Source organism: Aquarana catesbeiana, linkage group LG02 (genome assembly GCF_042186555.1).
Source record: "Aquarana catesbeiana isolate 2022-GZ linkage group LG02, ASM4218655v1, whole genome shotgun sequence".
NCBI classification, from domain to species: domain Eukaryota; kingdom Metazoa; phylum Chordata; class Amphibia; order Anura; family Ranidae; genus Aquarana; species Aquarana catesbeiana.
Window position 1 is genome coordinate 734,367,380 of NC_133325.1, and position 15,904 is coordinate 734,383,283.

Consider the following 15,904-nt stretch of genomic DNA (forward strand, 5'->3'; position numbering starts at 1 on the left):
AGCTGCCGCCGCCATCTTGGGTGAGGGAATCAGGAAGTGAAGCGTTGCGGCTTCACTTCCCTGTTCCCTACTGCGCATGTGCGAGTCGCGCTGCGCATCCCTAGTGGTCCCCGCTATCTCCTGGGAGCTGTGTGTTCCCAGCAGACAGCGCGGTCGGGACGGGAAGAGGCGTAGACTCCAATGGGAGTCTATGCCGGAAGTGGGTGCAAATACCTGTCTTAGACAGGTATCTGCACCCCCCTCCCCCCTGAAAGGTGCCAAATGTGACACCGGAGGGGGGGAGGGTTCCGAAAAGCGGAAGTTCCATTTTTGTGTGGAACTCCGCTTTAATAAGTGCAAACAAATACATGTTGATCCTGACAGAAATCCAATACTGTACTGTGCACCTTGCAGTGTTATCACAGTCATTGTTATCAGCCCAGCCTAACTCACCTTTCTGAGAGCACTTTTTGCTTATGTTATTAAAAAGTGGAGAGGGAGAGGTGCTCTGTAATCCTAACAAACTTCCCATCCTAGGGTGACAATGCAGCCCTAGAACAGGAAACATGTTACTGCCAGTAATCAGGTTAGCCCATTTATGCCGCAAGTAGCCGGCGGTTTACCTGAGTCGTGACACCAGAGGACAATTTTAGGTGCTTCCAATCATGCACCACTGTGACTGGCTGCAAAGTGCTGACATCATCAGGAGCCCACCTGAATGTTAGTTTCTGATTGTGAACTTACCACATTTCTGAGGATGCAGCCCAGAACAAGACAGCAATGCATATACGTATTATTCTTGGATATAGACACACTTCACAAACCTACCTTTTTTTTTTATATCTGTAAGAGTGTCTAGTGGTCAGATCTCTGCACTTCAGGTCCCAGGTTTGGACACCTGCCATGGCCATTGCAAAAGGATCTCACTGAATTTGTTGGCTTTGGTGAGCAAATATATTCATGGTGGGCAGGCACATACACAACTTCTAAGGTGCCAACAGACATCAGATCATCGCCAGATATTCTCAGTTGAATCTGCCTATGATTGGATGTCTCTAGAGTGTTTGTTGACAATGATGGACAAGCTCAGGAATGGAGGAAGGTAGTGATGTGATAGGTTAGAGAACCTTGTTCAATAACTAATTTATCCTTACTGGATCGTCTGAGTGCATGAATATCAGAAATGTCCCACCTGGTAAGTGGGGTGGGGGAAAGGGGGAGGCGGCTCAAGATCTGCTTTAAGGTGGGAGAAAACAGACTCCCAAAACTGTGGTCTTAGGGAGGGAATATCACCCCAGGACAAAATTATACTAATAAAGCCAGCATTCCGGTTGGAATTGCCAGGGTCCTCCAAAAATCAATCATCAGATTTGAGAGCACTCACAATTAGTTTCTGTTGCCAGTACATTTAGAAATTTTACTTGGAAACTCAGCAACAGCAGGTGAGGTACACTAATGATGATTGGCACCATAAAATAATTCATCTATTGGCAATATCTTACCACAGTTCTTTTCATCTGACCCATCAGGACAATCGTGGTGTCTGTCACAGACGCTCCTTTGCGAGATGCACTCTCCGCTTTTACACTGGAATGATGTTGAATTGCAAGGAGCTGGAACGAAAAACATTTATGGTATATTCACATGCACACAGCCAATTTGCTGCAGGAGTTTAATGAATCCAAGTTTTACAACAGTCCCGTTTAAGAGAAGTTGATCATTAGATTGACTTCTGTCAAGTGGGAATTGCCATAGAAGGATTGAAATTTGCAGTTCCTGCTGAAATCATTGAATTTCCATCCATCTATGGCAAGCTTTAGTTATTGAAGTTTGTCCTATGGAAGATTTTATGAACAAGATTTAGTATGGAAGAAGTATCCTCTGTTTTCGATATGCATCAAATTTTACTGGGTTCACACTATCTACAGAGCGGCTCGCAGCAGGAGGTCCGGTGCATCCCCATTCACCATTTCAGGTCCGAATTAGGTCTGAATGTTTGCCTGAATTCGGACCTGAAACAGATCCAAAGATGCACAGAACCCTTTTGCCGTGCACTCTGCGGCCGCCCCGGAGCTGGCTGAATCGGCTCCGTTGAGAGCCGGTCACACCGTCTTGTCATGCGAATTGGATGTGGCAACTAATGTTTGTTGTGAGTTTAGACATTGAAAATAAATATTTATAACTTATTAGGCACTCTTGTTAGCTTACTTAGAGTTTAATTATTCAATCCCCCTTTTCTAATACGTTGTCATTGCTTGGGAATTTGCTGCAGGTGCCAATTCTCTTTGCTGAGGATGTCCAAAGTGTGGTTCCTTGTAAGCCCTCTTGAGCTGGGTTCCTCTTCCCTGGGGGAGGTGGGGACAATCATGGGGCCTTCTGGTTATGAGATCACCCATTCCATTCTTCAGTGGTAAATATAGCACTATTGCATATATTGAATTTGGTGCATGATAAAATGTTTTTGAAATTTGAGATGTTTAATGTATCTCTTTAGAGCAAATTATCCCCCAGAAGAAGACCGCAACTGCACAGGTCAAAACGTGTCGGGGTTTCCACACAGTAAACATTCTGTAATGGAAGGCTGTGTACATTTGTGTCTGCATTGCTGTACTATGGAATATATATAGTGTGTCCTATGGCCAGAGCTTATATTTTAATTGCAACATGACATTGGAACTTTTCAAAATAAAGAATTTTATACCTATTCCTTTTTTGATCTTGTTACATTGCTGCTAAAAAAAAACCTTGGGGGAATCTAACTATATCATCAGTTCTCATATATGCCACATCCATGCCACTACAGTGCCTATCATTGCCACTACTGTGCCTCGCAAAAGTGTAATAGGTAGTCATATTAGATTTGAAATCTATGCCCCTAGAAAACCTGATGGTGCTCCCTGCATGTTGGGCCTCTGTATGTGGCCAGACTGTGGAAAAGTCTCACACATGTGGTATCGCCATACTCAGGAGGAGTAGGAGAATCTATTTTGGGGTGTAATTTTTGGTATGTACATGCTATGTGTTAGAAATATTGCATAAATGGACAACTTTGTTTAAAATAAAATAAGTTTTCATTTTCTTTCCACATTTTCCAAAAACTTGTGGAAAAAAATGACAAGTTCAAAAGACTCATTATGCCTCCTAGATTAAACATTGGGGTGTTTTCTTTCCAGAATGGGGTAATTTTTTGGGCGTTTCCATTAGCCTGGTGCTCCAGGGCCTTCAAAAGTGCAAGAGGTAGTCAAGAAATTAAATGTGTATTTTATGTCCCTAGAAAGCCTGATGGTGCTCCCTGCATGGTGGGCCTCTGTATGTGTCCACGCTGTATAAAAGTCTCACACCTGTGGTATTGCCATACTCAGGAGGAGTAGTAGAATGTGTTTTTGGGTGCAATTTGTGGTATGCATATTCTGTGTGTGAGAAATAACCTGTTAATATGCCAAATTTGTGAAAAAAAGAAAGAAAAATCTTCATTTTGCAAAGAATTGTGGGAAAAACTTACAACTTCAAAAAACTCACAATGCCTCTTACTAAATACCTTGGAATGTCTATTTTCCAAAAAGGGGTCATTTGGAGGGTATTTGTACTGTCCTGGCTTGTTAGGGTCTCAAGAAATGAGGCCATCAGTACATCAGGTGTAATCAATTTTCAGTGATTGGCACCATAGCTTGTAGACTATATAACTTTCACAAAAATCAAATTATTTACACTGATTTGGGTTATTTTTACCAAAGATATGTGGCAGTATACATTTTGAACAAAATTTATGAAGAAAAATTATTAATTTGCAAAATTTTATAACAGAAACTTAGAAAAATGCATTTTTGACAGAATTTTCGGTCTTTTTTCATTTATAGTGCAAAAAATAAAAAACCTAGCTGTGAAAGCTCTGAACGAAAGCTCTATTTGTATAAAAAAAAAGAACAACAATTTCATATTTGTACAGTGTTGCATGACTGAGTAATTATCATTCAACATGTGAGAGAGCTGAAAGCTCAAAATTAGTCTGGTTAGGAAGGGGGTTTAAGTGCCCAGTGGGTAGGTGGTTTTTAATCAGGTAAGTGGCACATATGCAGCAGAGTTCAGCATGGTTGGGACTTTTTCCTGGAAAGGTTGTGTAGGTGAAAGTTTTTGGAGGAGGGCTGCCTACCACTCAGGGGGATGAGGTTAAGATTTAAAGGACAACTTAACTAAAAGTGAAGTTGTCATTTATATTAATTTGCAGGATAGTAATATCTGTATTTAAATATGGCAATGTGTTTAATGTTTTTCAAAAATGTCACTTCCTTATTCGCTTTTGTCTTATGTTTTGTTCTTTGACATGAACTGTGAAGACTCTGAAATATTTTATATGTACAGAGTTATATCTGCACCCCCTCTATACAGATACATCATAAGGGAAACTTAACCAATAAATATTCACTGTTTGAGATTAAGACGTCCACACCATATTACCGTATCAGATTTATTAGATGTCCTATCTTTTTAAATTTTAATAAATAATGTTATTCCACACTATGCAAATGCAAAAATAATATATCTATATTCGATTTTGGAGTGCCAACTAGGTAATGACAGTTGTTTAAAGGAACTTCCCTCATTTTTGTTGAACATGAATGTCAATTTGTCGATAAGACCTTTAACAGTTGTGTTTACGTCCTTTACATCTGTGCTTTTTAATTAAACACATGCTTTGAAATGACAGACTTATTTTGATTAATGTGGTCTAAAATACTTGTTAACTGGATGTTATCTGCTTGCAAATGTGTTGAAAGGGAATGCCTTATACAAACCTAAGGATTGCTTTTCACCTTCTGTCAGAATCCTTGTCTCTCTGTACAGCTGGCTACAGACAATACAAATGACTACATACACTTTTCCTCTCTCTCATCTGAATATCTTTGCCAATTTTGATGCAGTGACTTGGCTTTCTCCTGTCTAGGAGGTAAACCACAGCCTCTAGTCCTATGGTTGACAGTCACTTCAAGTATGTAAAATGGAAAAATGGTAGAAATACTGCGCCAATCTTGGGGATGGGCAGCCAACACAACAATAAGACTTATTGTAGAATAGTGTGTGGAGTAAATGTGTAGCGCTAATGGTATGTATAAAACACAGGAATACGTCTAAGGTGTAAATCTGGGGATGCATACACTGTGAGGGTAATCACATATCACACAAGAAAAAGTGTATATGATAAAAATGCGATCAAACCTGTGTGTAAGTGATGCGAATAAAAAATTGCACGAAATCACATTTTTTTAAGCGATTAAAAAATCACACAAAATCTCATGGATTTGTATATCACAAATAATGAAGTGAATGCTTCAATGCTAACAAATAATAAAATTTAAAGCGATCTATAAGATTCTAGGAGTAAAAAACAAAGAGTAAATATTCAAGTGATCAAACCAATTATAAAACTTGTGAGTATACAGTTGCAATAAAAAGTATGTGAACCCTTTTGGAATTATATAGATTTCTGCACAATTTGGTCATAAAATGTGATCTGATCTTCATCTAAGTCACAACTATAGACAATCAGTCTGCTAACACACAAAGAATTAAATGTTACCATGTTTTTATTGAACACATCATGTAAACATTCACAGTGCGGGTGGAAAAAGTATGTGAACCCTTAGATTTAATAACTGGTTGAATCTCCTTTGGCAGAAATAACTTCAACCAAGCGTTTCTTGTAGTTGCACGTGCACACCGGTCAGGAGTAATTCTTGACCATTCCTCTTTACAGAACTGTTTCAGTACAGCAGTATTCTTGGGATGTCTGGTGTGAATTGCTTTCTTGAGGTCATGCCACAGCATCTCAATCGGGTTGAGGTCAGGACTCTGACTGGACCACTCCAGAAGACGTATTTTCTTCTGTTTTAAGCCATTCTGTTGTTGATTTACTTCTATGCTTTGGGTCGTTGTCCTGTTGCAACATCCATCTTCTGTTGAGCTTCAGCTGGTGGACAGATGGCCTTAAGTTCTCCTGCAGAATGTCTTGATAAACTTGGGAATTAATTTTTCCTTCGATGATCCGTCCAGGCCCTGACGCAGCAAAGCAGCCCCAAACCATGATGCCCCCACCACGATACTTCACAGTTGGGATGAGGTTTTGATGTTGGTGTGCTGTGCCTCTTTTCTCCACACATAGTGTTGTGTGTTTCTTCCAAACAACTCAACTTTGGTTTCATCTGTCCACAGAATATTTTGCCAGTACTGCTGTGGAACATCCAGGTGCTCTTGTGCAAACTGTAAACATGCAGCAGTGTTTTTTTTGGACAGCAGTGGCTTCCTCAGTGGTATCCTCCCATGAAATCCATTCTTGTTTAGTGTTTTACGTATCGTAGATTCGCTAACAGGGATGTTAGCATAGGCCACAGACTTTTGTAAGTCTTTAGCTGACACTCTAGGATTTTTCTTCACCTCATTGAGCAGTCTGCGCTGTGCTCTTGCAGTTATTTTTACAGGACACCCACTCCTAGGGAGAGTAGCAGCAGTGCTGAACTTTCTCCATTTATAGACAATTTGTCTTACTGTGGACTGATGAACAGCAAGGCTTTGGAGATACTTTTATAACCCTTTCCAGCTTTATGCAAGTCAACAATTCTTAATCGTAGGTCTTCTGAGAGCTCTTTTTTGCGAGGCATCATTCACATCATGCAATGCTTCTTGTGAAAAGCAAACCCAGAACTGGTGTGTGCTTTTTATAGGGCAGGGCAGCTGTAACCAACACCTCCAATCTCATCTCATTGATTGGACTCAAGTTGGCTGACACCTCACTCCAATTAGCTCTTGGAGATCTCATTAGCCTAGGGGTTCACATACTTTTTCCACCCGCACTGTGAAAGTTTACATGATGTGTTCAATAAAAACATGGTAACATTTAATTATTTGTGTGTTATTAGTTTAAGCAGATGGTGATTGTCTATTGTTGTGACTTAGATGAAGATCAGATCACATTTTATGACCAATTTGTGCAGAAATCCATATCATTCCAAAAGGGTTCACATACTTTTTATTGCAACTGTATACTATGGTGTATAGTATAGAATGCGGATGGTAATCTAGAGTATATCGCTGAAGATGGTAAATCGAATGGTGTAAACTTCTTGATGCGATAGGGCAAATCACACCAAATCGCATAAATGCATAATTCAATAAAAAAACTGGATGGAAATACCGTGAGAGTTAGCTATATAGTATAAAATACAAATATAGTAATCTAAAGCATATAGTATAAAATACAGATATAATGAGTGCCAATATTTCAGGTATATCTAATATATCACTGCAAATAATAAATCATTAACATGAGTATATCGCAAATTAGTAAAAACAACTAAATGAGTCCATGGTTATAAACTGCTGTAGCGTAAAGTAATATAGGACCAGCTAGTATTTCCTCTTACCTTCTGTGTCATACACACAGGATCATTGATTATAAAAACATCTGGGGTAGTGCCTCCACCTTCTGGGGGTAAAGGGGAAGGGGTACGCTTACCCTAAGTGGCGGACCCACTCACCAGCAGGGGTGGATCAACCAATTATGAACCAGAACACGGTAAATCTGGATGGATTCCAGGAACGGGGTGTTTGTCTCCAAAGACTTCAACTGGGCTGAAGTCTTTGGAGACGAAATGCGTAGGGTTATTACGCTCGCCTAGCCACATTTTACTGCACATTTTTATCTGTTCAATTGAACTTTTTTTTTACTAGTCCGTATCCACTTGAAATACTGGATCATTTTTTTATTACAATAAACCCCTATGCTATTTGGATTTACACTATGTGGAGGTATTTTTCTCTTTTTCTACATTTTGAAACCACTAAACCACTATTTGAAACCACTGGAGGGTCCTGGCGTATGTGGTGTGCATTTGAATCACCCATTGACCAAATAGGAGAGAAGACTGGTCACTCTATCTTTGGAAGTCGAACCCTGTCTATTACATCCGTGTGGTGAGTTGATTTTGGGATTCACAGCTGATCAGCAAGGGAGAAGATTGTACACCCCGTCCCTGGAATCCATCCAGATATACTGTGTTCATACCTGATTTATTCACCTCTGCTGGCGAGTGGGTCCATCACTTAGGGTAAGAGTACCCCATCCCCCTTACCCCCAGAAGGCACTACCCCGGGTGTTTTTATAATCAATGATTGTATGTATATGGCACAGAAGATAAGAGGAAATACTGGCTGGTCCTATATTACTTTGCATGTACGCTACAGCAGTTTATAACCATGGACTCATTTAATTGTTTTTACTAATTTGCGATATACTCATGTTATTGATTTATTATTTGCAGTGATACATTAGATATACCTGAAATATTGGCACTCATGATATCTGTATTTTATACTATATACTTTAGATTACTATATTTGTATTTTATACTATATAGCTAACTCTCACGGTATTTCCATCCAGTTTACATATCTATATGTAGCATTTCTCTGTTTTTCCCAGAGTCATATAGTATAGATACCTACCACTCACCTATTTTGAAGCACTCACCTCACTAGTTTGTGATTGTACTTTTTCAGTTTACACGTTTCTGCGCGATTTTTCAATCTCTGAGATTTTTATCAAATTATGCATTTATGCGATTTGGTGTGATTTGCCCTATCGCATCAAGAAGTTTACACCATTCGATTTACCATCTTCAGCGATATACTCTTTATCACCATCCTCATTCTATACTATACACCACAGTATATACTCACAAGTTTTATAATTGGTTTGATCACTTGAATATATACTCTTTGTTTTTTAATCCTAGAATCTTATAGATCGCTTTCAATTTTATTATTTGTTAGCATTGAAGCATTCACTTCATTATTTGAGATTTACGATCCCATGCGATTTTGTACGATTTTTTCATCGCTTTAAAAAACGTGATTTCATGCGATTTTTTAGTCGCATCACCTACACACAGGTTTGATCACATTTTTATCATATACACTTTTTCTTGTGTGATATGTGATTACACTCATACAGGCATACCCCACTTTTAAGTACACAATGGGGTTTATTTACTAAAGCTTGAATGTGCAAAATCAGGCTCACTTCTGCATAGAAACCAATGAGCTTCCAGGTTTTATTACCAAAGCTTAATTGAACAAGCTGGGGTTAGAAGCTCATTGGTTTCTATGCAGAAGTGAGCCTGATTTTGCACTTTCCAGCTTTAGTAAATAAACCCCATTGTGTACTTAAAAGTGGGGTATGCCTGTAGTATATGAATCCCCAGAATTACATCTTAGATGACGTTTCCTGTGTTTTATACATACCATTAGCGCTACACATTTACTCCACACACTTCAAGTATGTAGTAGGGTAGAAAGCCTTAACTCACTCCTAAACAACCACAATTAAAAAGATACCAAAAATAAAGAAAAATACACCAATGAGTGCTCGGCACTGCACAGATTTAACTGAGTTTAGAAATCATACAGTAGCTAATTGTATGTTTATATGCAGTGTAGGAGGAATGTGTAAAATTTGTAAAATTGAATGCAATATTGTTTGCATGCAATGAATGAACTAAGCAGATAAAATAACGCAGTGTATGAGTTTTGTTGAATGCGAAAGTCAGTGAAATGTTCCAGTGTTAGTGTAATACATTTATTTCTTTCTTGGAGAGTAGAAACTGGTTAGAACAGTTATAACACCATTTAGAATATAACAATAGAGCTGAGATGCATTCTTTAGTTCTGTGAAGGGGAACTGAACGTACTGGATAAATTGCAGAGGCCTCAGAATAATAGGAAACATGTACGGTATACCCAACATTTAAAGGAAAGCGTTGTGGTTACATGGGCTGTGTTGAATGCATTATTGTAATTTTGAGTCTTGGGAAGAGTGAGAGATTCCCAGCTTCAAGTTTTGGATGTGTAAGTCAAAGAAATGTTTGATTTTACCCAAATGGTAGACGCTGGACCAATAAACAGCAGTAAGTAAAAGGGACAAGGGCTTAGGAAAAGCAGCTCAAAAATAATGCATGAATTTGTACGGTTGGAAGGGCATTAAACACTGGTGATAATACAGGAAATAGGTACGGTATGTTGAAGACTTTTTGAACATCCTTTAAATATTAGTTTCCCTAAAATGAAATCCATGTGGTATTATTAAATATGAGATCATTTTTGTTTAATTTCAGTATTAGGCATAAAGTGCACATAAGTATGAGTATCAAAAAATAGAAGAGTGCAATGTTAATTGGACATCCAACATCTCAACAATGTTTGCCCTATTACAGTTACCAGACAATGGAAGTCTCGGTCAGTCTATACAGTTTTTGATAGGAAATATGTTCTGTGAATATATGTTGCTTGCCATCTCTTGCAGGCTAATGCTGCGTACACACGATCGGATTTTCCGATGGGAAATGTTTGATGGGAGTTTGTTGCCAGAAATTCCGACCGTGTGTAGGCTCCATCGGACATTTTTTGTCGGAATTTCCGCCAAACAATATTTGAGATCTGGATCTCAAATTTTCCAACAACAAAATCCGTTGTGGGAAATTACGATCGTGTGTACAGAATTCCGACGCACACAATTCCACGCATGCTCGGAATCAAGCAGAAGAGCCGCACTGGCTATTGAACTTAATTTTTCTCAGCTTGTCATACGTGTTGTACATCTCCGCGTTCTTGATGTTCGGAATTTCCGTCAAGATTTGTGTGACCGTGTGTATGCAAGACAAGTTTGAGCCAACATCCATCGGGAAAAAACATGGATTTTGTTGTCGGAATGTGCGATCGTGTGTACGCGGCATAACACTAGCCACAAAATGAAAAACGATATCTCTAGCTTTGACAATTACAAGTGCACTAAACGTTATAGTAAGTGGTCATTGTTTAGAGTGCCACATCCCTTATTATAGACATTAAATCAATAAAAATACAGGGGCAGAACTTTTCAGGCACCATAGACTGAATTTATAATACAATCATCCCCTCTTTTTGGGGGTACAATACTTTATCAAATTGGTGGGTGACGGGAAAAAATGTGTATTGTGAGGTCTAATTCTGCTCAAAGGTTGATCTTAAAATGGTTTTAAAGGCAGATGTTTTTTAAAATGTTTTTTATCCTAATGTATTCTTTGCATTAAGATAAAAAAATCTTTCTGTGTGCAGCAGCCCCCCTGAGCCCCATCTTGATCCAGTGATATTGCACAAGAGCCTTGACTGTGTGGGACTCTCCCTCCTCTATGGCACAGATAGCAGTGGGCATCATTTTCTCCAGCTGCTGTCAAATAAAATGATGTGAGACAATAAGGGGAGAGAGAGGGGCCAGGGTCGAGCCACGGCTGCGTGTCTTAATGGACACATAGAGCAGCGGCTCGACTCGGGTGACCCCATAGCAAGCAGCTTGCTGTGGGGGCATTCAGCAAGAGGGAGGGGCCAGGAGAGCCAGCAAGGGACCAAAAAAGAGGAGGATCTTAATTGAACAAACTGGGGTTAGAAGCTCATTGGTTTCTATGCAGAAGGGAGCCTGATTTTGCACTTTCCAGCTTTAGTAAACAAACCCCATTGTGTACTTAAAAGTGGGGTATGTGCATTGTGGTGTGCTGCTATCTGTTGACAAGGTGCATTGAGCTGCAATTCAGAATGAAGAGTGCTGCACCAACATGCAGTTATGCAGTGTGATGGTGTAAATCAGGCCTATATGTCTGTACAAACAGTGGCTGGAAGAAGCTGGCAGAAATGGAAGCCTTAAAATTATTCCCATTAAAAACCAAAGAGAGTTAGGGGAGGAATGTTGCAGTGTGTTTCGGTTTCTGGCCCAGGACATTTTTTTTTTTTATATTGTTAACATTTCAAAAGGACCAAAATAATAATATGATTTTGGAGATATTACCATGTTTAGTCTTGAAACATGGAAGAATAATGTAGTAAGGTAATGTACCATAATATTAATATTGCTTTGGTAAGGCATTTATAGCAGGATGCTCATAAGAGCCACATGAAAAAATACATCAAATAAGCTAGAAAAACAAAAACAAAAAAAAAACAATCAAATCAAATAAATATATGTAAGTATGGTTTCGTTTGCCCAGGAGGAAAAGAAATACAAAATTGTCTCTTCAATTTCAAACTGAAACTATCAGTTATTAAATGTAATTGTTTCTGTATAGGATTATTTTTTTAAGTATACATATAAAAAAGAAGCACAAAAAGAGAAGAGGGAGATAAGATAATTCATAAAACGTAATCAGGGTTATTTAATCATTAACTTGGAAACAAACTTTATTTTTCCCCTGAGACACAGCACACAGAAGAGACTCAGTAAACAGCAGATGAACCATACCTTTGCTGTAATTAAAGGAGGCAGAGCAGGAGCAGAGCCCTTCCCATCTAACAGGTTACCTGAGAAAATGTGGGCTACATTGGCACAGGCAGCTAGAGGAGACTGGATTCCAACGTTCAGATGAAGCTAAATGCTGCCTCTGAATGCAACAGCACTTTGTGGAAGGGTCACATACAGACTGGATGATTAGCAGTGGCCAGCTCATGGGCCGCCAGAACTGCTGTCCTTGGGTGCAAACGGTCTGCACCCAGGGCTGGTAAGAAGCTATATTCACATGTACCTGCTTGAATAAGTGGTGGTCATTGATTTGTACAGGGTATCTACAGTATATGGCTGCAGTTGCGGCTGCTTGCACAAAATGCAGCTAATAGGAATCCCTGATTCTTGCTGTCGGAGAGCCTAATGGTCCATGTCAATGTAGACCTATTGTGACTTCAAGGATAGTTTTTATAAGAGAACTGTAGACGCTAGCTAAAGAGAGAGGGAGTGATGCAGCACAGCAACCATACATATCGTTCCACCTGTCAGTGAGTGTCTGTTAAAAGCTGTTTTTCGCTGGGAAAAAAGGACGCATGGTAGCTATGTGTTTCCTCTGGATTCCCTCCCTCTGCTCAGTTAACCACCACAATTCTTTCACAACAACAATACTTGAAGTCACAATAAGTCTTTAACTTACTAGATTGGAAGTGTTCCTATTTTCTTCCTCCTTGTCACAGCAAGACAAGATTGTTGCTTACTTTAATTTACAAACTCCTAGTAGATAATGTGGACTATAGAAAATTGCCCAGCATCTCTTAGCCCCGACTCTGGAACACGCTAATAGTCTATCATATACTGGGGTGGGCTTAGAGTTCCTCCTCTGGTTTTCAAGATTTCCGGTTATTGCCAAGAATGGGAATGTCCAGAATGCGATGATGAGGGTCACTGGTGGTTGAAAATGGACTTGGATCCAACAGCATTCATAGGCTACCTGGCAACTGCCATCTCAACTATGTGTACTGGCCACCTATTTAAGGCTAGGTTCACATTGTTGCCGTATGATTTTGATTGACTTCCAGTGCAATTATGTAGTGCTACTTGGAAGCTACTTTGATAAGGTTTATATATTCTTCAGGGCCAAAATTGCAGTGGAAATGCGCTGAAGTAGTACAGGAACCTTTTCTCAAATTGATTCATGCTGAAGCGCATTGACACCATTGAAAACAATGTAATTTTGCTTGTTATGTGATTTCTGTAGGTCACATCTGAAATCGCACTAGTGTGAACCAGAACTAAATGAATGGGCTGCATTAATATAGCATGCCTAGGCCGCACACAGTACTGAGTTGCCTTAACACAAATGCAATAGCATAATAGAGTGGACAGTTTGGCTGTTTGGGCATTTGTCTGAATACCAGACTTTTTACTTGTTTGGCAGGAGCCGAACCTCATGTATGGTTGTGGTAGAAATACCAATATACATGACACCTTCCTTGCTTTCAAAGGTTGCTAAGGAAGTGAGGGGTCCCAACACCTGCCACATCCTTAGCAACCAGTGACATCACCCAGCCCCGTTAATTTACTAACTGGGTATGCTGGACATGTAAACAGAGAGGAGATGGCATTCAAAATTAACTCATTCAAATTAAATATAAAAACATTTTTTCTTTTGACAAGCTTTTACATCATTGTCCCTTTTTCCTATACATGTTATCCTGTATTTTTCTTGTGTTTTCCTTGTAAAACGCTTTAAGAAGCTACCTTTAAAGGCACTATTTAAAATAAAGTTTATTATTTTATTATTATCTTCTAAGGTCCCCCCCTGGCACTCTTGGCTCCTCCCTTCTGAGTATTCCCGCAGTGATCCCAAGTTGGTCTGTGTGCGTCTATAGACACACACAGGATTTGATTGCCAGCAACAGGAGCCAATGGCTTGCAATGCTGCCTCTGAAATCTGTGAGGAAAAAGAGAGGGGAGAAGAGCTGCTGCAGACAGGCACAGTGCTGGATCGAGATAAGACTCGGGTAAGTACAGTAATTAAGGCGGCTGGGGGGACCTCATCATGGAAGGTTTTATGCCTTGATGTAGAGAATGCATTAAAGTTAAAGGGGTTGTAAAGGTTTCACCTTAATGCATCCTATGTATTAAGGTGAAAAAACACCTGTCAGTGACCGGCCCCCAGCCCCCCATTTTACTTACCTGAACGCTCGAACTTGTCCCACTGGGAGGTGCTGTCATTCTGCTAGGGGGTTCTGGGCTGTTGATTGGATAGATTGATAGCAGCGCAGCCATTGGCTCCCGCTTCTGTCAATCAAATCCAATGATGCGGGGGGGCCCAGTCCTGCATTCGGCATCTGTAGACATCGAATGCTGGACTCGGGAGTGCGCCCGCAGGGTAACCCCCCCCCCCGGGAGAGCGCTTCTCCTAGGGAGTTATCTGATGTGGAGAGAGAGCCTCCGAGGGACTCCAGAAGAGCAAGTTCAGGGCCACTCTGTGCAAAATGTGCTGCACAGTGGAGGTAAGTATGATTTGTTTGTTATTTTAAAAAAAAAATTACCTTTAGTGTCACTTTAATGTAAACACTTAATTAATTTTTTCTAATCAACAAAAACATTTATATTTACCTGCTCTTTTCAATGGTTTTGCACAGAGAAGCCCCAATGATCCTCTTTTCAGGTCTCCCGCCGGCACTCCTGGATTCTCCCTTCGTTGAGTGCCTACCATAGCAAGCCATAGGAACACAGAGTCTGGCTTGGCCCCACCCCTGCTCCCTTTCTACTGGCTGTGATTGAAAGCAGCAGCCCCATGAGCCTATGAGGAGGGAGAGAGCCGAGAGAGAGCCACTGCTCTTGTGCACATGGCTCAGGTAAGTATAAGGGGGGCTGGGAAGGGAAGCTGCACTCAAGTGTTTTTTTTTAATTATAATATAAAATGCAAGGTAACAAAAAAAACCTTCAGCCTTTAGAACCACTTTAGGGTAAAACACCTTACGCCTTTACCATATTAGTACTGGCTCAAAGCCCTATGCTCTTCATCAGTATTTAACAGAAACGCTCCCATTACATTAGAGACCAGCGAAGAATTTTCATTTGCATTTGTGTTCATTGTAGAATTCCGTGTTACATTGGTGATCGGTGAGAGATGGGCCCTTTACATTGGCGGTCAATAGGAGAAGTGCTGCACTGACTACTGATGCAAAAGTTTTTTTTTTTTTTGTGAAGCTGGAGCTGTAACTATATGGCCACTGTTGATCAGAGCTCATACCACTCAGAGATTAAACACAGAAGCTGGCCTTGGACTCCATGAGGTTCATTACAGGTGAGGCAGCCCAGGACATCAGTTACCCCTCTGTGCCTGCACACATTGCACAGATGATAGTCCACCTTTGTGGACCCACCTATTTATAATAGATTTACTGTTATAATTAGTTACAAAAACAGACAAACGTTTAGAATCAGTATGTAGGAGAGAATTTTAATTGCAAAGCCTTTATTACACAAAGGGAAATACGGGAGAGGGAGCACCTGAGTACATTAAACTACTCTGTGCTTTGTAAAGTTTTAGGCATATTTATTACTAAGCACTGATGTACAGTATATGCACACTCCTGAGATGCACAGCTGACATTG

At 40.0% G+C, this 15,904-nt stretch overlaps 1 protein-coding gene across 1 annotated transcript in view; it reads right to left on the bottom strand.

The window, feature by feature from the left end:
* The window catches only part of TMPRSS15 (transmembrane serine protease 15), a 615,681-nt gene that overhangs the window by 200,540 nt on the left and 399,237 nt on the right, over positions 1-15,904 (bottom strand). Inside the window, exon 17 of the mRNA XM_073617070.1 lies at positions 1,482-1,592. Within this exon, the coding sequence (XP_073473171.1) occupies positions 1,482-1,592 (111 nt within the window). The remainder of the gene's footprint in view (positions 1-1,481; positions 1,593-15,904) is intronic.